Below are 23,458 nucleotides of genomic sequence, written 5' to 3'. Positions count from 1 at the left end.
CTCTTTAAAGTAGAGACACTACATACTGATATACACCTGAACATCAGCAGGAGAGGACTCTTTAAAGTAGAGACACTACATACTGATATACACCTGGGGCCTCATTTATAACGCCTTGCGTAGGATTGACGTGAGAAGGTTGCTTACGTAGTACAAAGCAAAAAAATAGGTACAGAAATGTTCCGACATTTTCCGATTCACAAAACATTGCGTACCGGCGAGGGAAGTGCGTACCGGCACTTCCTACGCCTGTTTCCCTTTATAAATCACAATCGACTCGAAATGCGGCGCAGCTTTTGCAGGCTTCACGTAACGCCCATATTTGCCTATAAATAGTCAAAGAAACGCCCATTCATTCATTCATTTTGACTGACTGCATCAAGAAGATCGCAGGAAATTACGACCGAACAGCTAAAAAAGACATCTCACACCGTGTCAGATTTTGGTTATTTTGGGGAGGTGGAGATAAATCATATTGTTTGGTGGATGCAGTTTGAACCAGAGTAGCAGCATGGAGGTCGGATCGTCACCAAAATAAATAAATAAGTGGTCCGAAAAAAGTTAATGACAAAAAAAATACACATAACCTTCCTCATGCAGTGTGTTTGTCCCGGGGACAGGAGACACCCCCTTGATGAGAAACTGTAAGAAATGATCGGGGAATCCCTCCGGAGTGTAGTCATGACGACTGGATCTGAATTATTTTGTTGTATTTGGTGGTTTGTGTTCCAGCTGTCGATCAGCAACTATATATCCATAATCCACCAGTTAAAGGAAATACAACTAATGTGTTGTGTTATATTAGCTGTACAATTTACCACATAGGTGTTCTTAGTGTCCATACCTCCTGTGTTTTACGAGCGACTTATCAAGTCTTGGCAAACGGCATAAAACACGATTAAACGTGATAGTATATAAAACCATGCTCGTATCTACAACCTATAGAAATGCAAAACGGCGTCAGTTTAGACGTAATTCTGTCCTCCTGCTTACCGCATCATTTATGAGAAAACATTTCATAACATTAACACAACATATTCGAGGTGGTTTTAAATAACATATCCGTATTTATTTATTTCTCCAAGTTATGTTTTTGTGTGCACTGAGGAGTCGCAAACAGGCGTTTGTTTAATCATTTTAAGATTGGCTTTAATCAATGTTTGAAAATGAATTCTTCATATGATAAATGAGAGGTAACATTTTATTTATTTCCACATATTTCTCTCCATTCTTCCTTCTGCCAACGGTGTCGCAGTTTCTCGTCTCTCCCGTTGTTGTGCTTAGTGCGTACGCATGGGTTAGAGTTTGCGTGGAGGACCGGACATTTTCCCGTCAAGTTAGTATTTTATAAATCGCAAACATTGCGTAGAAACTGGCGTACGCCATTTTTTGAGCGTATATCCCTTTATAAATGAGGTCCCTGAACATCAGCAGGAGAGGACTCTTTAAAGTAGAGACACTACATACTGATATACACCTGAACATCAGCAGGAGAGGACTCTTTAAAGTAGAGACACTACATACTGATATACACCTGAACATCAGCAGGAGAGGACTCTTTAAAGTAGAGACACTACATTCTGATATACACCAGGGGCCTCATTTATAACGCCTTGCGTAGGATTGACGTAGGAAGGTTGCTTACGTAGTACAAAGCACAAAAATAGGTACATACATTTTCCGCCATTTTCCGATTCACAAAACGTTGCGTACCGGCGAGGGAAGTGCGTACGGCACTCCCTACGCCTGTTTCCCTTGATAAATCACAATCGACTCGTAACGCCCATATTTGCCTATACATAGTCAAAGAAACGCCCATTCATTCATTCATTTTGACTGACTGCATGAAGAAGATCGCAGGAAATTACGATAGAACAGCTAAAAAAGACATCTCACACCGTGTCAGATTTTGGTTATTGTGGGGAGGTCGAGATAAATCATATTGTTTGGTGGATGCAGTTTGAACCAGAGTAGCAGCATGGAGGTCGGATCGTCACCAAAATAAATAAATAAGTGGTCCGAAAAAAGTTAATGACAAAACAAATACACATAACCTTCCTCAGGCAGTGTGTTTGTCCCGGGGACAGGAGACACCCCCTTGATGAGAAACTGTAAGAAATGATCGGGGAATCCCTCCGGAGTAGAGTCATGACGACTGGATCTGAATTATTTTTGTTGTATTTGGTGGTTTTGTGTTCCAGCTGTCGATCAGCAACTATATATCCATAATCCACCAGTTAAAGGAAATACAACTAATGGATTGTGTTATATTAGCTGTACAATTTACCACATATGGTGTTCTTAGTTTCCATACCTCCTGTGTTTTACGAGCGACTTATCAAGTCTTGGCAAACGGCATAAAGCACGATTAAACGTGATAGTATATAAAACCATGCTCGTATCTACAACCTATAGAAATGCAAAACGGCGTCAGTTTAGACGTAATTCTGTCCTCCTGCTTACCGCATCATTTATGAGAAAACATTTCATAACATTAACACAACATATTCGTGGTTTTAAATAACATATCCGTATTTATTTATTTCTCCAAGTTATGTTTTTGTGTGCACTGAGGAGTCTCAAACAGGCGTTTGTTTAATCATTTTAAGATTGGCTTTAATCAATGTTTGAAAATGAATTCTTCATATTTGATAAATGAGAGGTAACATTTTATTTATGGTATTATTTCCACATATTTCTCTCCATTCTTCCTTCTGCCAACGGTGTCGCAGTTTCTCGTCTCTCCCGTTGTTGTGCTTAGTGCGTACGCATGGGTTAGAGTTTGCGTGGAGGACAGCACATTTTCCCGTCAAGTTAGTATTTTATAAATCGCAAACATTGCGTAGAAACTGGCGTACGCCATTTTTTGAGCGTATATCCCTTTATAAATGAGGTCCCTGAACATCAGCAGGAGAGGACTCTTTAAAGTAGAGACACTACATACTGATATACACCTGAACATCAGCAGGAGAGGACTCTTTAAAGTAGAGACACTACATACTGATATACACCTGAACATCAGGAGAGGACTCTTTAAAGTAGAGACACTACATACTGATATACACCTGAACATAAGCAGGAGAGGACTCTTTAAAGTAGAGACACTACACACTGATATACACCTGAACATCAGCAGGAGAGGACTCTTTAAAGTAGAGACACTACACACTGATATACACCTGAACATCAGCAGGAGAGGACTCTTTAAAGTAGAGACACTACATACTGATATACACCTGAACATCAGCAGGAGAGGACTCTTTAAAGTAGAGACACTACACACTGATATACACCTGAACATCAGCAGGAGAGGACTCTTTAAAGTAGAGACACTACATACTGATATACACCTGGACATCAGCAGGAGAGGACTCTTTAAAGTAGAGACACTACATACTGATATACACCTGAACATCAGCAGGAGAGGACTCTTTAAAGTAGAGACACTACATACTGATATACACCTGAACATCAGCAGGAGAGGACTCTTTAAAGTAGAGACACTACATACTGATATACACCTGAACATCAGCAGGAGAGGACTCTTTAAAGTAGAGACACTACATACTGATATACACCTGAACATCATCAGGAGAGGACTCTTTAAAGTAGAGACACTACATACTGATATACACCTGAACATCAGCAGGAGAGGACTCTTTAAAGTAGAGACACTACTGATATACACCTGAGAGAGCAGAATATATCTCTTTGAAATCGTACAGACAACCTTTTATAATTGGCTTTTACTTTAAGAGTTTGTAGACATGTTTGATTTGGAGCAAAACGCGGCCCTTATTTACCCAATTCATCAAGGTTTTTGATTCACTGGAGGCATTTAAGAGAAGCAATGAATCACAGGATGAAGAATTGATATACAAATGATCCTTTTTTTGGGGTGAAATACTCCTTTAGGTGCTCAGAAAAACATTGGTTTCAACCCCAAACCCTTCACTGTCATTTGACTTCAATGCAAAACCCTGTTAAAGAATTTCAGACTTCAAGTGACTCCGTTGTGAAGGGAAATTATTTAATTAAAAGCAGGTTCGAGTTCTATACAGAATTTCATTAAAGAGTTCAAGTACAATAAAAAAAAAAGAAAAAAGCGTACAGCTCTCATTGAAAAAACAAAAAACTAAAATACAGGTATCAGTGATAATTACATGATAAAAACAGACAAACTGACCATGCATCAGAGAGGGAGACACACGAAGGCACACGCTCAATCCCAGCTACCAAAACCTTTCACACACACACACTCGTACACACACCTAAAAATCCCATTCATCCTTCTCCCTGTCCACAGTGATATAGGTCTATCTTGTAAACATTGACAACTGTTTGTCATTTCATTTTGCGGCATAGAGCGGTGCAGGAATGAGTCCTAAAACCCGAAAAGGAGTCAGCATTTTTAGCACTTCCTGATCCCTCATCTAAAAGTCAATGTTTTTTTTTACTTGTTTTTGGTTTTGAGCCTGAAATAAGGTCAGTGGGCAACACGAACATGAACTTATTTTACTTCACGCTAGCCCTAAGAGTTGTTTCGAGCCAAATGGAAAGTTTAAGGTCAGCAGGACTGCCTGAATCATAATTTTAGCTTTTAACCGACACGTCACATGTGGACTGGATTCAAGCTGAGGATGTTGTTACATGTTGTCAGGGTTAAAGGAATGGCCAACAAAACGTAAAAAAATCCAACTTATACTTAGTTTTCCGGTCGCTTTGCTCTCTGATGGATCTTGCTAAACAACATCCGGGGCAGTTTATTGTATTCTAGTAAACCACAGGTATCTTACGTCAACACTGAACATGTCTCTCTCGTTTATCTTCAGACGCTGCGTCTCAATGTCTGAACTTCTGTGCTCACATAACTGCGTCAGTAAATACCTGGTGAATTTAAAAACAGCGGTTGCTAACAAGTGTCTAAATGAGACGACTAAACGCCACCACGACCAACATTAGCCGCCTTTAGCTTAGCGGCACGAAGTCATGTGACCGTGCTGTAGTTAATTTATTGCCTGATGTTACTTTCTGCAAGTGGTGTTAATGTGCGGAGATTCTCCTGCTGATCAAAACATGTAAGTATCATATTTGATACAGAGGTCATTTTTTTCAATAATCCAAAATCACATGAAGAAGAAATCCCATTGGCTTTTTGCAGAGGGAACAGAGAGGAGCTAACTTCCGGGTCAACCTACAAAAATATGTCATCCCTGCACCACCCTATAGTATTTAAACGTTATCAAATCACCTTAAAAAAAGTTATATTTCACTGTGGTTTTTATGAAAAGTGGATCCTCTCAGATCCAGGAAGTGTAACACGGTGCTCCTTTTATTAGAGTCCTCCGTCCCCTGAAGCTCCTCCTGAGTCTACTCCTGGTCCTTTCCTGACCCCGGGGTATCATAGCGTCTTCCTCTTAGCGTCGCCCCCCTGGCTTTGAGTGACATCTGGATGGGAGACAAAACACATGTTAGAAGGTCTATTATGCAAAATCCTCTTCTTCATGTCTCTTCTACATCAATATGTGTCCCCTCTTCTTCATGTCTCTTCTACATCAACATGTGTCCCCTCTTCTTCATGTCTCTTCTACATCAACATGTGTCCCCTCTTCTTCATGTCTCTTCTACATCAACATGTGTCCCCTCTTCTTCATGTCTCTTCTACATCAACATGTGTCCCCTCTTCTTCATGTCTCTGCTACATCAACATGTGTCCCCTCTTCTTCATGTCTCTTCTACATCAACATGTGTCCCCTCTTCTTCATGTCTCTTCTACATCAACATGTGTCCCCTCTTCTTCATGTCTCTTCTTCATCAACATGTGTCCCCTCTTCTTCATCAACATGTGTCCCCTCTTCTTCATGTCTCTTCTACATCAACAAGATTCTCTCTCTTTTTGTCCTGATCCATTTCTATAAAAACCTGTCTGAAAATGAGCTGATCAGATTTTGGCCACTTTATGATGTCATAACGATGTTTTGGCTTGTGTAACCATTAGCCAATCAGCAACCAAGGTAACCCCCCCCCCCACCTTATCACCTGAATCTCCTCCTAGAGCACCATTGTGTTCTTTTTAACCAAATATCTCTCAGAGGGGCGTGGGGAGGGGCTCCTTATTTTCATCTAAAGTAACAGACAGAGAATCAGCACTTTGGAAACAGGGCTGAAACAGAGGGGATTATGGGATGCTGCAATGATCTGTTTGGTGTTTCAGCCAATCAGAGACAGGCTCTGGATATATCTGAGACCTGTGATATATTGATGAAGAACAGTATAATAGGAATTGGAAAATTGGAAAAGACATAATGGACGACAGATAAAAATGAGTGCATGAAGACATGCTGACACCAACAAACAAGCAACAGGACGAGGACACCAGACACTTGAGAGGGGGAGGAGACGGAGGGGGGGGGGGGGGTTCATGGAGCAGGCTTTGAGGGGGGGAGGGAGGGGGAGATTTTACCTGAGAAAGCGAGCTGCAAGTGAGGAGGCAGAGCAACCTGAGACCCTGACTGGAGACTCTTATACAGATCTGAGGAGACAGCACAAGGGAACAAGGAGGGAAGGGAAGGAGGGAAGGGAAGGAGGTGAGGGAGGGAGGTGGGAGGTGGAAGGTAACGACAGCCCAACAGAGGAGGAGGAGGAGGAGGAGGAGGAGGGGGTAGAAGAACAATGAGGTGAAATATATGTGGAAAAGAGGGAGGAATTTTGGGGGAAATGAAGCAAACAAAATGGAGAATGTCAGACAGGAGAAAAATCACATCTGACAAACAGTATGGTGAAACAGACGCTAACATAAAACACAGAACAACAACACACTGCCTGATGCGTCAACAAATACTTCACTTAGGCTGGAGCCACACGAGAGCGGTAACAGTCGTATGCGCTACAGTTCTCTATCAGATAGACGGTTCGGCCACACGAGGCCGACAGGGAAACGCAGATAGCGATAACGGGTCCCAAGGTGGGTAGGTCTGCGGACGAAACGCTCTGGGGGCCAAGCGGCTCCGTGTCTACGCCCTATACGATCATTTTCTGATAACGATGACGCAATAGCCCCGCCTCCCCCCCACCTCTCCTGCTCACCCCCGTGTCACCCGCGTCATTGCTGATGTGTTTCGCCAACAACAACAACAGTTTTCCGAGTGTTTCGAGCCAGGTCCCGGTATCTCCAGCAGACCCCCCCCCCCGCACGGCAGAGTTTCTGTTAAACGAAATCTAAAATTCTCCAGTCAAAATGTCGCTTATTGTTTAGGTGTCCTTTGACACTCAGGCAGTCATATCATTAGCTAGAACTAGCTAGATCTGATCGATATGGACATAAACGCGAGTGAAGTGGAGGTGTGTGGTGCAGTGGGTTGTGCGTATGTGTTGGGATCAGGGGAGCACAGGTTCAAACCCCACTGCAGTCAGCATGTCGTTGTGTCCCTGAGACACTTCACCCCAAATTGCTCCTGTGGGGATTGTCCACAGTATTGAGTATGCAAGTCGCTTTGGATAAAAGCGTCTAACAAGTGACATGTAATGTAATGTAGTGAAGTCTAATCGGAGAGGAGAGAGAGATCAGAGATCAGCTGCTGACGGAGAAAAAGAGCCCTGCCTCTCCCCACCTCTGCTGCTAAATCCACCGTGGAGAATAATCAGAAGGGCAACCATGGCAACCATGCTCGGAAGTCTTGTTCGCTGCTTTTGGTGTATTTTGTGGCGGAAGTACAGCGCCACTTACAGGCCCGGCATATGTACTACAGCGTCTCCAGCGGGTCGAGCGGTCTCGTGTGGACGGAAGACTTTTTTGAAAACGATTTCGGTTCGTTTGCGTTACCGTTCTCGAGTGGCTCCAGCCTTAGACTCTAACGATGCATATGAAGTACCGGCAACCTACTTTTTTTAAGAAGAACCCACATTTTCTTATACGTACACTACATAATATCTCAATTGTTAAACCTCATCATTACAATTGAAAAGGTTTAGAAGTACAGAAGTATTACAAGCTAAAATGTACTTTAAGTATTAAGTATGCTGAATGGCTTGTAGTCAAATATTATCAACGTTTTTTTACACATGTCAATTTAATGCTATTGTTTGTCATTGTTGAGCCAGTTTTACAATATGTTCCTCCAAATGGTGGAGTAGAAGTATATTTAACATAAAACGGAAATACTCAAGTAAAGTACAAGTACGTCAAAACAGTACTTAAGTTAATGTACTTAGTGACACGCCCCACTAGCTTTTAATGTGTTAAAATGAGCTTTTAGTGCCGTGTGATTATAGTGATATCCGTAACGCTTTACGACAATAATCTTCAAAATATAAGAATAAAGGTTTTTTTACACGTGATGTCAATTTAATGCTGCGGTTGTTGTACTTTGTATGATGACAATACAGATATATTCTATTCTTCTAGTCTTGTTGAGCCAGTTTTATTATATTTTCCTCCAAATGGTGGAGTAGAAGTACGTGTAGCATTTAATGGAAAAACTCAAGTAAATCATCTAAAAAAGAAAGTTATAAAAACTTGAGAAAAATCGTTTTTTTTTTTACATTAAACAACTTGAAATGTTGGTATGTGAGGTTTGTAACGACTCACTCTGAGTGAGGGTGGAGAAGGCGGCGCTGTTTGCTGCGTTGCTGCTGTTGGAGGAGGAGGAGCTGAGAGGAGGAAGGTTCAGCAGCTGGGGGAACTGGAAGGGCAGCGAGACGGGAACCAGACCCCCCAACATCCCAAAGCCCAGCCCGAGGGGGGAGCCGGAGCCCAGCAGACCACCCCCTGCTGTGGAGACCTGGGGATGGGGGATAATGTTAGAACAACTGTATTTAAGATATTTTAAAGGTCACCTATTATGCAAAATCCTCTTCTTCATGTCTCTTCTACATCAACATGTGTCCCCTCTTCTTCATGTCTCTTCTACATCAACATGTGTCCCCTCTTCTTCATGTCTCTTCTACATCAACATGTGTCCCCTCTTCTTCATGTCTCTTCTACATCAACATGTGTCCCCTCTTCTTCATGTCTCTTCTTCATCAACATGTGTCCCCTCTTCTTCATGTCTCTTCTTCATCAACATGTGTCCCCTCTTCTTCATGTCTCTTCTACATCAACATGTGTCCCCTCTTCTTCATGTCTCTTCTACATCAACATGTGTCCCCTCTTCTTCATGTCTCTTCTACATCAACATGTGTCCCCTCTTCTTCATGTCTCTTCTACATCAACATGTGTCCCCTCTTCTTCATGTCTCTTCTACATCAACATGTGTCCCCTCTGTGGAAAGAGACTCTGAACGTTTCAGGATAAAAGATTCTCTCTCTTTCAGCAACCCAGGTTTAAAACAAATGGAAGCTTTTTATACGCACAATGACATACATCAATGCAAAGACGTCCACATTGAGTTAAACGTTAGTGGAAGATGTGCATCTCCTTACATCAGCGAGATGAAGACACCAAGCTGTGTGCACTCACAGAAGATGTTAATTATGAACCTCGAGTTTACATCATATTTGGGTTTTCTGCAACAGGAACAGGAAGTCCCAGAGCTGCAAACACTCAAAGTATCTGTAATTGAACAGGTACTGTGAAGTGGAAATGTGCTTTGAGTTTAGTCTGAACAAACCTTCACAGTTAGTCCAAATTCTTTACAAAAACATAAGAAAAGTGACTTAAATGTGATTCTGCTGACACTGATGAGAGACGTGTCAATCACAAGAACAAAAGGAAGCACACACTCCATGTTTCTGCTGTAAACACACTCTCACACACACCTGTGGTAGCTGAGAGGAGACGGAGGACGACGTGATGGACACGACCGGTTTGGCCCCCTGAGAAGTCCCGCCCCCGAGCCTCTGACGCTGCCCCTGATTGGCCGAGATGATGATGGGGGAGGCACTGGATCCTGAATGCTTGCTGATGATGGATGAGGCGTTAATAAGGCTGGTGTTGGTGGTGCTGCTGCTGCTGTTGTTGGGGGTCTTCTGCCCCCCCGGGGGAGTGTAGCTGCCCGGCTTCACCACCTGGACTCCTGAGAACTGGGGGGGGGCGGAAAGGGGTTTTGGCGGAGTACTGGTGGAGGGGGGGGGCGGCCTGAGACGTTTGGGGGAGGGTTTGGGAGATGACGGGGGAGGCGGAGGTCGTGGTGACGAGGGTGGGGCGGGCGGTGAGCTTCACGATGCTGCTGTGCGTGGATTTTGTGAGGGTGGCGTGCATCGGGGTGATGAAGTTAGACTGTGGTTGAGGAAGGGGGGTCGAGGGTTTAGAGAGGGGGAGGGGGGAGAGTTTAGAGAGGGAGAGGGAGGGTTTAGAGAGGGAGAGGGAGGGTTTAGAGAGGGGGAGGCGGGGGGACTGCTGGAAGGTTTTAGGGATCATGTGGGGGGAGGAAATGAGGGTGTGAGGACGAGGCGAGGTGATAATGATGGTTTCCCCCGGTTTGTTATTGCTGCCTTTGAGTAGGGGGGATTGGGAGGGGGGGGGGTTTTGACCCGGGGGCTATGAGGGGAGACGAGGTGGGGGGGGGGGCGAGGTTTGGGGAGAGACACAGAGGCGACCATGTTGGCTTTAGACACCCCAACAGATAAAGGTAAAGTCCTGGAAGTGTTCAGCACCGAGAGTCTGTGCGCCACCCCCATCCCGTCCACTCTGACCGAGGGGAGGGGGGCGGAGGTGACGGAGAGGGGGCGGGTCAGGGGGGGTGGAGGTGACGGAGAGGGGGCGAGTCAGGGGGGTGGAGGTGACGGAGAGGGGGCGAGTCAGGGGGGTGGAGGGGGAGGAGATGGGTGGTCGGGAGAGTGGGGTGGAGGGGGAGGAGGAGGTAGAGATGTAGAGAGCTGGGCTGAGCGAGTTCTTCTTATGCTGCTGGAGGAGGATCGGAGAGGCGTGGAGCTGGAGCTGGGAGGGTTTGAAGGTGGGGGTGAGGGTCTGGATGAAGGTGGGTTTGGGTCTGTCGGGGGAGGGGGGGCTGTCTCCCTGAGCGAGGCCCTTGGCGGCGTTCCCCAGGATGGCCAGAGCCTGAGAGATGGAGTCGAGAGACGGGACCGTCAGCTGGTCGTCAGATGAGTCCAGACAGATGGTCTCAGACGGAGACAGAGGCGATCGCTTAGCAACCTGAGTGGCAGGAGACTGGACCAATGGAGTCGAGCGCTGCATCCACACCGCCTCCTGCAGGGCGAGACACATGTTTATACATCAATGACAAAGTCTACACTACCAGTCAAAAGTTTGGACACACCTTCGAAGTTTTTTATTTATTTTAATTTTGTCTATATTGTACATGTATACTGAAGACATCAAAACTATAAAAGAACACATATGGAATTATCTAGTAAACAAAAAAGTGTTAAAGAATGCAGAATATGATTTATATGATACGACTAAAGACACTCGTACACACACCTAAAAATCCCATTCATCCTTCTCCCTGTCCACAGTGATATAGGTCTATCTTGTAAACATTGACAACTGTTTGTCATTTCATTTTGCGGCACAGAGCGGTGCAGGAATGAGTCCTAAAACCCGAAAAGGAGTCAGCATTTTTAGCACTTCCTGATCCCTCGTCTAAAAGTCAATGTTTTTTTAACTTGTTTTTGGTTTTGAGCCTGAAATAAGGTCAGTGGGCAACACGAACATGAACTTATTTTACTTCACGCTAGCCCTCAGAGTTGTTTCGGGCCAAATGGAAAGTTTAAGGTCAGCAGGACTGCCTGAATCATCATTTTAGCTTTTAACCGACACGTCACATGTGGACTGGATTCAAGCTGAGGATGTTGTTACGTGGGCCCGGTTTAACTATAAGGCCGCACTACAGGGTTAAAGGAATGGCCAACAAAACGTAAAAAATCCAACTTATACTTAGTTTTCCGGTCGCTTTGCTCTCTGATGAATCTTGCTCAACAACATCCGGGGCAGTTTATTGTATTCTAGTAAACCACAGGTATCTTACATCAACACTGAACATGTCTCTCTTGTTTATCTTCAGACGCTGCGTCTCAATGTCTGAACTTCTGTGCTCACATGAGTGCATAACTGCGCCGCAGTGCAGCTGAAGAGGTTTTAAATGTTGGTCTACGACAGAAGGAAAGCACTTCACAAATTGCAGTACCCATAAGGAGCTGTTTACAAATGCCGCAGTTTTTGCGTGGCTGTGTCTTTAGTTGAAAGCCCAGTGACGATCTGCTCATCTCTCATCGAAAGTAATATGCTACAAAAGGGCGGACTGGCCATCTGTGTGTTGAACTTTCCGGTCGGCTCCCAGACCGTAGTCGAGGAAACAGGGGGGATGACTCTCTGTCGTCTCCCAGGGCAGAAGCAACAAGCTTCAGGTTCAATAACCCACTTTAGCTTAAATGACTGGAGAGAGGCGAGCTCTTCTTGGGAGGCCGTTGCATTTATTTAGCTGTTCTTCTGTTTCACAAAATACATCACAGACCTGTTTTTCTGCTGCCTCGTTTCACTTCCAGAAACATGCACACGCTCCCTCACTCTCGCTCTACCATCCATCCATCCATCCACACACACACACACACACACACACACACACACATACCACACCCCTCTCTCTCTCTCTCTTAAAGGGACAGCGATCTCATCTCACTCTGCATGACCCTAATATCATAACGTGTGTGTTCTGGAGAATCACAGAACGGACGATCGTCCTTATTATTATGCTCTTTAAACCAATTATTTAAATTTGATTTTATTTACACGATCGTCGGCACGCTGATAACATTTTTTTTTTTTTTTTTAAATGGCACTTCATATCAAAAAGGTTGCCAACCCCTGTTCTACGACATTGAAATAGGTCAGTAAATACCCCACTGGTGGATTTTATAAACAGTGGGCGCTAACAAGTGTCTAAATGAGACGACTAAACGTCATCACGCTCAACATTAGTCTCCTTTAGCTTAGCGGTGGTGACGTGAAGTCATGTGACCGTGCTGTAGTTCCTTTATAGCCCAACATTAGCCGCCTTTAGCTTAGCGGTGGTGACGTGAAGTCATGTGACCGTGCTGTAGTTCCTTTATAGCCTAACATTAGCCGCCTTTAGCTTAGCGGTGGTGACGTGAAGTCATGTGACCGTGCTGTAGTTCCTTTATAGCCTAACATTAGCCACCTTTAGCTTAGCGGTGGTGACGTGAAGTCATGTGACCGTGCTGTAGTTCCTTTATAGCCCAACATTAGCCACCTTTAGCTTAGCGGTGGTGATGTGAAGTCATGTGACCGTGCTGTAGTTCCTTTATAGCCCAACATTAGCCACCTTTAGCTTAGCGGTGGTGACGTGAAGTCATGTGACCGTGCTGTAGTTCCTTTATAGCCCAACATTAGCCACCTTTAGCTTAGCGCTGGTGACGTGAAGTCATGTGACCGTGCTGTAGTTCCTTTATAGCCCAACATTAGCCGCCTTTAGCTTAGCGGTGGTGACATGAAGTCATGTGACCATGTTGTAGTTCCTTTATAGCCCAACGTTAGCCGCCTTTAGCTTAGCGGTGGTGACATGAAGTCATGTGACCATGTTGTAGTTCCTTTATAGCCCAACGTTAGCCGCCTTTAGCTTAGCAGTGGTGACATGAAGTCATGTGACCGTGCTGTAGTTCGTCGTTATGATGATAGCATTTACTCTTCAACTATTATAAAAGTGGTGTTAAAATGTGGATATTATCCGGCTGAACCAAACTTGAAAGTATCATTAACGTGAGCTTGCCACAGAGATGTATTCCAAAATCGAATTAAAAAAAATCCCATTGGTTTTGATATTGATTCCCATTGATATAGAAACAAGTCTGACCTTTGATTTGGCTTTGGGAGTAGAGACCATCTTTTTCTTTGCCCTGCAGCGAGAAAACATCACAAGTGAGTGAGAAGAAGCTTTACAAGTCAGAGTTAGTTATATGTTGATAAAAAGTCACATGACTCACGTGTAGCCTGTGATGTGACCATGAGCCATGATGCTCTCTTTGAACAGCATCCTGGAAACACAAATAAACACAAATACAATATTAACACAAGCTGCGGTGGAGATTAAATTCACTGAAGTATTTTATTTAAAGTGGACCTATCATGCTATATTTGAATAATATAGTGTAGGACCATACCTATATAAGGCATATTTATACTTTTTTTTTTTCAAAATACCAAACAGATCATGCATTTTAGCCATGCCTCATTTCGCTCAATTTGACATTTTTTAGCTCTGTTTTTGCAAGGGCTGATTCAGTGAGAACAGCACCATCTACAGGCCAGGCATATGTACTACAGCGTCTCCAGCGCTTTCGAACGGCAATGGCCGTGGCTGTCTCCTCCTGATTGGTGGAGTTGGCCCAATAGCCGTAGCGCCACTGTCCTGACGTCAGGACAGTGTTCAAATCTGGATCAGTTTTTATCAGATCCGTTGCAGCCCCTTTTTTAGAGATTTGGGTATGGAGGAAAATAGAGAGGGTTGTGTTTTCTGACACTTGGTGAGTTCCCTGGAACACCGGGGACACATATTCATGTATACAAGACGTACAAAAGTGCATTTTACATGATAGGTCCCCTTTAAGTATTTCTATCCAATGCTATTAGGTAAAAGCAAGTAAAAGCCATAGATGAGGACATGTAATAAATCATGTAGTTATTGAGAATAGTTTTCAGTAAGACACACACCTGGCCTGCATCCAGCCTTTGGGCCAGAGCGGCTTCACCTCCGTCTCCATGAAGGCTTTGAGGTAATCCTCCAGAGAGAGAGAGTTCTTCCCCTCCAGCTCGTAGCAGCCCAGCTTCACCCGCACCAGAGTACACAGCAACAACCTGAGAACAACACAACACACTTTATTAGAACACAACACAACACTCTCCATCACAACACAACACTCTCCATCACAACACAACACAACACTCTCCATCACAACACAACACTCTCCATCACAACACAACACTTTCCATCACAACACAACACTCTCCCTCGGTGACACTGACCTGAGCTTGTCGTCCCAGACAAATTTCTTGCGAGGACCCATCACCCTCTTCCCCGGCTTCTCCTCGTCTTCGTCCTCAGAGCCGTTCTTCTCCGCCTCGCCCGACTGCTGCCTGTCAACACACAAGAAATGACATCAACAAATCTGTAGAGCTGTACTGAATGACTATTGTTTAAACAAAAATGATGTATATGTGCCAAAGCAAACAGATATGACAGCTGTTATAAAAATGTGTTTATGACTCAACAACATGGGATCTTACTTTGCCACTTTAGCGATACAGTCCATGTTGTAGCGAGCGATCTGCTCCGGCATCACGCTGCACACGGCCAGCTTCAGCTTCAGCAGCGGCGTCCGGAGACGGTCGTCCTGGGAGAGGAGAGATAAAGGTCAGAAAGTCAGAAATCACACACACACACACAGAGACGAAGCCCCCAGGAAGTGCTCCATAAAAATGCATTTATAGGAAGGAACAGGCCCCGCCTCCAACACTGTATCCAGTTCTCTTCATACATCCATGCATGGCACACTTACACGCTAAATATAGAATCAGGTAACGAGGACACAGCCAGGAGTCCCAGAAACAACGACTCAGCTTTCACCTTTCAGACACACCTGACAGCTCATTGGCTCTTACTGCTGCTTCTGTCAAATCTAACATAAGTGTCCTGGCACTAAAGGGCCAAAACATATTTCAGATGTTCTGCTACGGCTCTTAGTTTCTTTGCTCCAAATATCTGGAACAAACTACCAGAAAACTGCGGGTTGTCAGCAGGTCTTACTACTTTGAATAAAGTAGTAAGACGGCCCCTCTGTTGGCCCCTCTGTTGGCCCCCCGACTCAGACTGCAAGGAATCTGGGTGTGACCCTAGATAACAACCTGTCCTTCACTGCAAACATCGCTGCTACAACCCGCTGCTGCAGATACACTCTTTACAACATCAGGAGGATACGTCCCCTCCTGACCCAGAAAGCGACGCAGCTTCTGGTCCAGGCTCTCGTCATCTCACGCCTAGACTACTGCAACTCCCTCCTGGCTGGTCTACCTGCATGTGCCATCCGACCTCTGCAGCTCATCCAGAATGCAGCGGCTCGTCTGGTCTTCAACCTTCCTAAATGTTCCCACACCACCCCGCTCCTCCGCTCCCTTCACTGGCTTCCAGTAACTGCTAGAATCCACTTCAAGACACTGGTACTTGCGTACCATGCTGTGAATGGATCTGGCCCTTCCTACATCCAGGACATGGTTAAACCATACACCCCAGCACGTGCACTCCGCTCTGCATCAGCCAAACGGCTCGCTGCACCCGCACTGCGAGGGGGACCCAAGTTCCCATCAGCAAAAACACGTGGGTTTGCTATCCTGGCTCCAAAATGGTGGAATGAGCTCCCCATTGACATCAGGACAGCAGAAAGCTTACACATCTTCCGGCGCAGACTGAAAACTCATCTCTTTCGACTCCACTTCGAGCGATAGAATTACTAACAAAGCACTTATATACTAACAAAGGACTGGCTTATCTAAAGCCAGTTGAGTAGCACTTGAAATGTTTTGGCTCTATGAAACCTGATGTACTTATATGATTCTGTTTTCTTCAAGTTTGTATCTTCTTGGTCGAATGCACTTATTGTAAGTCGCTTTGGATAAAAGCGTCAGCTAAATGCAATGTGATGCAATGTAATGTAAAGGCTGAGAGTAAAGTATGTGTCTCCCGCTCACCTGTATGTTGAGGCTGAGCTTCTTGAGGCGTTTGAGCAGAGCCTCTTTGTTGCAGGGCACGAAGGCCTCCAGGTGACAGTAGACCACTGAACGCACCTCAGCCGGCTGCTCCTGCACCTGCAGCTCAATACTGACGACACACACACAGAGAGAGAGAGGTTAGATCTACGGACATTTACATGAGCTGTTTATATAAATAATAATCTGATGGGGCTCACTCCAGCAGGATGTTGTTCATGTCCAGCGTGAAGAACTTCTTCCTGCCCTCGGCATCGAACAGACGGGACGCCTGAGAGGAGAGAGGAGCATTACACTTTATCAAACGTTTAATTTCTGCTCCTGGTACTAGGATGGGTTCAAAGCAGAGACCAAATGTCACTGTGTGCTGTGTGCTCTGCATGTGTGACCATTAAAGAGGGTTATATCCTCCAATTCTATCTATTTTGTGAAAGAATATAACAGACTAACCCCTAGATTCCACCGGGTCAGTCTGCGCCGCGTTACGGCCGCGGCGTTCACAGCGATCGCGGCCACTCTAGTCAATGGGTGCTATTCCACCAGACGCGCCGCGTTACGGCTCAGAAGCGTCTCGGCGCTGGGCTCCGCAAAAAATAGACGGCTGGTCTATTTTCGACGCGACGCGAGGCGTTGCATAGCGGGAAGTGGACCGGTCAGAGCATCCATTCAATCCCCAAAACAAACTAATTTTGCAGACCCTATCCCTCCGTAGTCTTTCAAGTAGGAGGAGAAATGCCAGCGTTCTCCTCCGGTTTACAGGCACTGTGTAAATTATATATATATATATATATAGAATAATTATGATGATGAATGCATTTGATGAAACACATCTTTGATCAATGTCGTTTATAACTGAACTATTACAATTATTATTAACTTTGTCTCTACAAAGTAGCCTGTCCAGGAAATATGCCCAAATCAACAAAAACTGCGAGCCGGCAGGCAAGACGCTCCTGAAACGCGCCCGGTAGGGTTTGACGCGGTAAGAGGTCGGAACAAAACCGCGGCGCAGACGGACCCGGTGGAATCCCGGGGTTAGGCTGCACGATTATTACTAATATTATATTTAATATTAATATTATTATTATTATTATTATTATGTGGACAAAACGAATATATAATCTCCAGACAAGATTTAATTCATTTTAAGTTTCAGCCTTGATCCTGTTAAATGTATTTATTTTTCAAAATGACTAGTCTAAATAATCTGCAGAAAAGTAAAAAATGAACATTATTATTTTTCTTTATCTTATGTACTTTTAGTTATTTTATAAAAAATAAAAAAATGTTGTGCTTTTTGGTTGTACATGTTAATCTCAATAAAAATGTGATCACAAAAAATAAATGAACATAATTCTTAATTGCAGTCTTGATCTAACACAGTGTAATAATAACTCCCGTACCGCTCTGAGGTCCTCGATGCGTTTAGTGAGCGGTGCTGGGAGTCCGCTGGGCAGAGGGGGGGGCGCCATGACCCCCTGAGCCCCCCTGCCCCCTGCGGTTTTGAGCCCGAAGGCCCCGTTCTCCGCCCCCTGCAGAGGGCTGTGCTGCGGGGAGTCCAGCATCTCGAAGTCCAGGTCGCCCATCATGTCCTGCAGGATGTCGTTATTGGTCGATCCGAGCAGTGACATCACGGCAGGGTCAGAGGTCAGGTCTGTAATGTTGCAATCGGCCGCCCCGGAGACTTTAGCCTGGGCGTTGATCAGCCCGGTGCTGCTGTTGCCGGCGGCGACGGCAACGGCGACAACGACGGGAGCTTTGGCGTTGGCTCGAGCCAGCGCGTGGGCGGTGAAGTTCTTCTTCCTCATCTCCTCTTTCTCCCGGGTGAAGCGGCGCAGCATGTTGGCCAGGTGGATGGAGTCCTTCATCAGCTTCTTCCTCTTCTTCTTCTCCGGGCGGTGCACGTTCAGGGAAACTCTGCCGGGGACAGGAGATACAAAGAGAGACGTTTAATGGACCATTGTTTAATGGAGGGGTGGTGCAGGAATGAGTCATAAAACCCAGAAATGAGTCCTTTGTTTAGCCCAGCCTTAAAGTCATGTTTGGTTTGTTTTTTAATTGTTTTTTGGTTTACAAATGAGACGACTAACCGTCATCACGCCCAACATTAGCTGCCTTTAGCTTAGCGGTGGTGACGTGAAGTCATGTGACCGTGCTGTAGTTCCTTTATAGCCCAACATTAGCCACCTTTAGCTTAGCGGTGGTGACGTGAAGTCATGTGACCGTGCTGTAGTTCCTTTATAGCCCAACATTAGCCGCCTTTAGCTTAGCGGTGGTGACCTGAAGTCATGTGACCGTGCTGTAGTTCCTTTATAGCCCAACATTAGCCACCTTTAGCTTAGCGGTGGTGACGTGAAGTCATGTGACCGTGCTGTAGTTCCTTTATAGCCCAACATTAGCCGCCTTTAGCTTAGCGGTGGTGACGTGAAGTCATGTGACCATGCTGTAGTTCCTTTATAGCCCAACATTAGCCACCTTTAGCTTAGCAGTGGTGACGTGAAGTTTGGATATTATGTGAATGTCTGAGAGCCTAATATGAAAACACTGAAGAAACCTCACCCAGCCTTTGGTACTTTATTCTTTCTGGGTTTCTTTTCCTCCAGAATACCACCATCTTGCTTTTTCCGACGCTTCTTTATCACCCTCTCCTCGCCGTCTTTCATCTTCTGCAAACAGGTGCAAACAGTGTGGTTTTATGGTTTAACAGTCACTTTAGGTACAGTAAGAACACCATCAGGAAACTGACATATGTGTATACTTGACTCAATGCACGTACCTTGAAGCGGTTATCCTCTGTGCCGCCGTTTTCCCCCTCTGAGTCTGAAGCCGCTCTGAACTGCAGCGTGCCGGTGTTGATGTAGAAACCTCCGTGTTTCGTGGTTAAAGAGGCCGGCACCAGCTCATCATACTGAGGAGGGGAGGAAAACAGGATTTCTGTTAGTCTTATTCTTCTACTGCGGCTGCGTTTTAACACTGCTTGAATAACAACAATTTCCCAAAGTCTATTCAACGGTATGATCTTTAAACCTCCAATTAAATATAAAGCTAAACTGACAACTTAGTTTGGTTTGCTTATTTTGTCGCTCATAAAACAGTGTCAGAGTGAACTCACAGCCTCTGAGTTGTCGATGAAGGGGTCGGTGTCATCGTATCCAAAGCCGATGTCGATGAGATCCTGCATCCGGTCTTTCTTCTTCTTCTTTGGGACACCACCCTGAAAACAGCGGGATGATATTTAAAGAAAACATTCACAAGGACATATTAGACATTCCTTGGTTTGTCATCCACACAGTTCAAACTGGGCTAACTTGTTTCTGGGTTCTGTGGGGGAAACTTCTGAAGCAATTGGAGTCAACACTCAGAGAGACACGAGGAGAGCTGGAGCTTTGATGGCAAACACTGACGGTTTATTTGGAGCTTCGGCCGGAGAATTCACACGACATGTCACGGGCTGACCACACGGTAGAGATGCCACAATCAATTCTGAAGAACTCTTCTGCAGCTCGAGGTTTTAACTAGTTCAGAGTGTAATAATCAACATTCTTTATCAGTGAGACTAAACAATTATGGACCCTGAATCTAACTAGAGCTGTCGTCCATAGGAAAGAATGTGCGCCAGGGAACCTACGTCCCTGAACAGTAAACTACCTCATGGCGGCTTGTGCTCCGTCATAGACTGGCAACAACAATGCGCCCAAGCTGCCCCTCCTTAAGAGAGATAGCAGCTATACCCAAGGCCGTAGACCTATGCCATGGGAAAGGAGACAGTGAAAAGAGGAAAATGATGAACTGTGTCAAAGGTTAAATACCTAAGCAAATTATTCCCCAACAGGTTTCAGGACTCATTCCTGCACCACTGAGGCTCCATCACTCACGTATTTGTTCTCAAACTTCTTGGCCATTGCCTCCACTTCTCGTCTCTCTCTGTTGTCGTCAGCAAACGGGTCGCTGGGGTCCAGCGGGGGGGCGAGGCCTTTAGGGACCTTTGAACCTTGAGGCTTTACCTGAGGAGAAACAAGACAATTGGCAAAGGGATGAAATGGGGGTAACGGGCATTTTAGGTTTCCCTTTTTAAAGTGCCTATTCGCAAATGAACATGTCCAACGCTCACAATAAATACATATGGACAATTTATTCACCGGGTCCCTGCACATCTCAGTGTGCAATATACACTTTTTGGCAATTTATTATTGTTACCATCTACTAAAATAACAGTTTAATGTGCAATATAAATATTTTATTTGTTCCTTTTTCTTTCTCCACAAAAAGGATCACTGCCTTATCAACAGCACTCTTGCACACTTAACAGTACATATATAAAGAGTGCAACATATAAATGCATCTGGGAGTGCAATAAACTTTTTTCGCAATGTATTATTATTATATTATTATCAATGTATTATTGTTATCACTAGCTGCCAGACTGTAACACCACTGTTCTGTTATTAAAAAAAGATATGTGCAATATTTGCAATGCTACTTCACTAAATGGATATGTTTACTTACTTTTATATTGCTAATACTTCCTGTGAAATGTGTACTTCAGAATCAGAGTACCTTTATTTGTCAAATATAATAAATGAGTGTGATAGCACCCAGATAACAATAGTGAAAGTATATATTGCACAGTTATTACAGACTGTATTACAGTAGTTGAATAGTCTAAACAAGAGATAGCAGCCAGTTACAACAAAATATTTTATAAAAGTTTTATTACATGTTAGTCTACTCATTTTATGTGCATCTTGCAACATTCTCTTGAACTATTTTATTTCTATTCTGTTATTTCTTGCACTATTTTGATTGGTTTTATGTCTTATATATAATTATGTTTCATTGTTAGAGGCGCTTGGGACTTCAGTTTTGCATTGCCATATCTACACTGTAGCTGCTGTGCATATGACAATAAAGCCTTTGCATCTTCAACTTTCTACTTTTACTTAAGTACTTCTTCCCCCTCTGCTGACAGTATCCCTGGGCAAGCGATGCCGGGTTTAGCCCCCCTTGAAGCCACAATGGAGCCTCCACTGACCTGAGGCTGAGGCTGAGGCTGGGGCTGAGGCTGAGTCTGAGGCTGCGATGAGTTGACCAGCTCTCCGTAGTTGAACTCTGATGAAGCCCGGTCACTGGGCTCAGCCAGCGGGAGGAGCAGCCGCACAGAAGGCTTCACCTCCCCGGTAACTCCCTCTCCTCCTGTCGGTGTCACATTCCCGAACGGAGCTCCTCCACTTCCACCTCCATCTCCTGACCCGACAACAGAAACACCTCCACCTCCATCTTTCCCACAAGTCACCTCGGCGGCCTCATCTTCCCGGCGGCGCTTTTTGCTGGACTCCAGCTGGGGGGTCGGAACCACCGGCGAGGTGTTGAAGGACGAGATAGTGACGAACGGTACTTTCCTCGGTTCTGCCATTTGACGCTCTTTAACGGAACCGGGTCACGTAAAGTCACGCAAACCGGGAAACCTGGAGACGGTCGTCAAGAAGAAGAAGAAAGCTAGTTGCTATGCTAGCTTAGCTTCCCTTTAGAATGAGTGGTTGAAGCAACACAGTTACTTTTATATCCTTTTAGCCCGTGTTAATCCATAAAGTAGTATCCCTGGCAGAGCCCCCGTCTCCTAAGAGGGACTTAAACTGTGAGAAAAGGCAGTTTTAAACGCTTCCATGGAACTGGAGGTTGGCTACCGCAAGGAGGATTCTGTAGTAGCCATCTTGATCATTATTATCATTATTCAGCGGCTGGGCGGTGCGTAACAGCGATTGACCAATAGGAGAGCGGGAACAGCGTTTGACCAATAGGAGAGCCAGAACACGCCCACCTGACAGATACGCGCCAACGTCTCCTTTTGCTTTTAGCCCGTGTTAATCCGTAAAGTAGACAAACGATGCAACTCTTTTATAAACTTTAAAGGTGATGATTTGAGACAAATATTGATACAACTAATTGAATGTATACTCTGTATATGTACCTATGTACCCCTGATGTCAATGTTTTGTTTGTTTATAATATAAAGGAACAAATAAATCCATAAATATGTGTTTTAAACGCTTCCATGGAGCTGGTGGTTGTGGTGACAGTGGTATTCAGTAGTAGCCATCTTGGTCAACGGGGCTGGGCGGTGCATAAAGCGATTGACCAATAGGAGAGCGAGACCGGTGATTGACCAACAGGAGAGCGAGAACACGCCCACCTGACAGATACGCGCGAACGTCTCCCTTTATTAGCCCATGTTGATTCATAAAATAGACAAACTATACAACTTTTTTATAAACATTAAAGGTTTAAAAAAAAAGTTGGGAACATTTTGCATTCACAAAAATAAATGGTCTGACTTGACTATATATTTGATAAATATTTGACTTGAAATGTTACCTTTTATCACAATTTTCTTTATATTTCTTTAATTTGAATATGATGAAATAAAACGTTTTCTACAGGAAAGACTTATACTGTATGTTTTGATGTTTTCTCTGCCATTGTCACTCGTAAATTGCCTTTTAAGAAACATTCTGCTTTTATCAGTTTGACAGTTTAATTATTAGTTTATAAAATAATTGGGTTTCCAAAAATGCAATGATCTTTAAAAACATCTAAGATATGAGTGGTATGAAAGTCCCAACATATTTCAGTTATAAACTGGCGACACAGATTGGGCAGGGGCGGCCCTGTAGGTAGATCATTTGGGCTTGGTCATTTTAAAAGTAGCTCCCAAGCTGAAAAAGTGTTGGCACCCCTGCTCTACGGCATACCATCCAACCTCCTCAATAAACTCCAACACATCCA

General features: G+C 44.5%; 1 protein-coding gene across 1 annotated transcript; it reads right to left on the bottom strand.

The window, feature by feature from the left end:
* Positions 1-4,009: 4,009 nt before the first annotated feature.
* ubn2b (ubinuclein 2b) lies at positions 4,010-22,659 on the bottom strand. The gene is given in 21 exon segments (XM_034127025.1): positions 4,010-5,448; positions 6,464-6,532; positions 8,588-8,780; positions 9,757-10,023; positions 10,025-10,460; positions 10,462-10,505; positions 10,507-10,670; positions 10,774-11,146; positions 13,770-13,812; positions 13,900-13,950; positions 14,627-14,770; positions 14,939-15,049; positions 15,200-15,306; positions 16,658-16,787; positions 16,876-16,946; positions 18,079-18,592; positions 19,235-19,341; positions 19,452-19,583; positions 19,788-19,889; positions 20,551-20,679; positions 21,708-22,659. Coding segments are annotated over 21 exon segments (3,615 nt in total). The 5' UTR covers positions 22,089-22,659; the 3' UTR covers positions 4,010-5,401.
* Positions 22,660-23,458: the final 799 nt, after the last annotated feature.

This window comes from Trematomus bernacchii, unplaced genomic scaffold (genome assembly GCF_902827165.1).
Source record: "Trematomus bernacchii unplaced genomic scaffold, fTreBer1.1, whole genome shotgun sequence".
NCBI classification, from domain to species: Eukaryota; Metazoa; Chordata; class Actinopteri; order Perciformes; family Nototheniidae; genus Trematomus; species Trematomus bernacchii.
The sequence above is the reverse complement of the archived record's forward strand: the minus strand, read 5'-3'. Positions and strand labels throughout refer to the sequence as shown.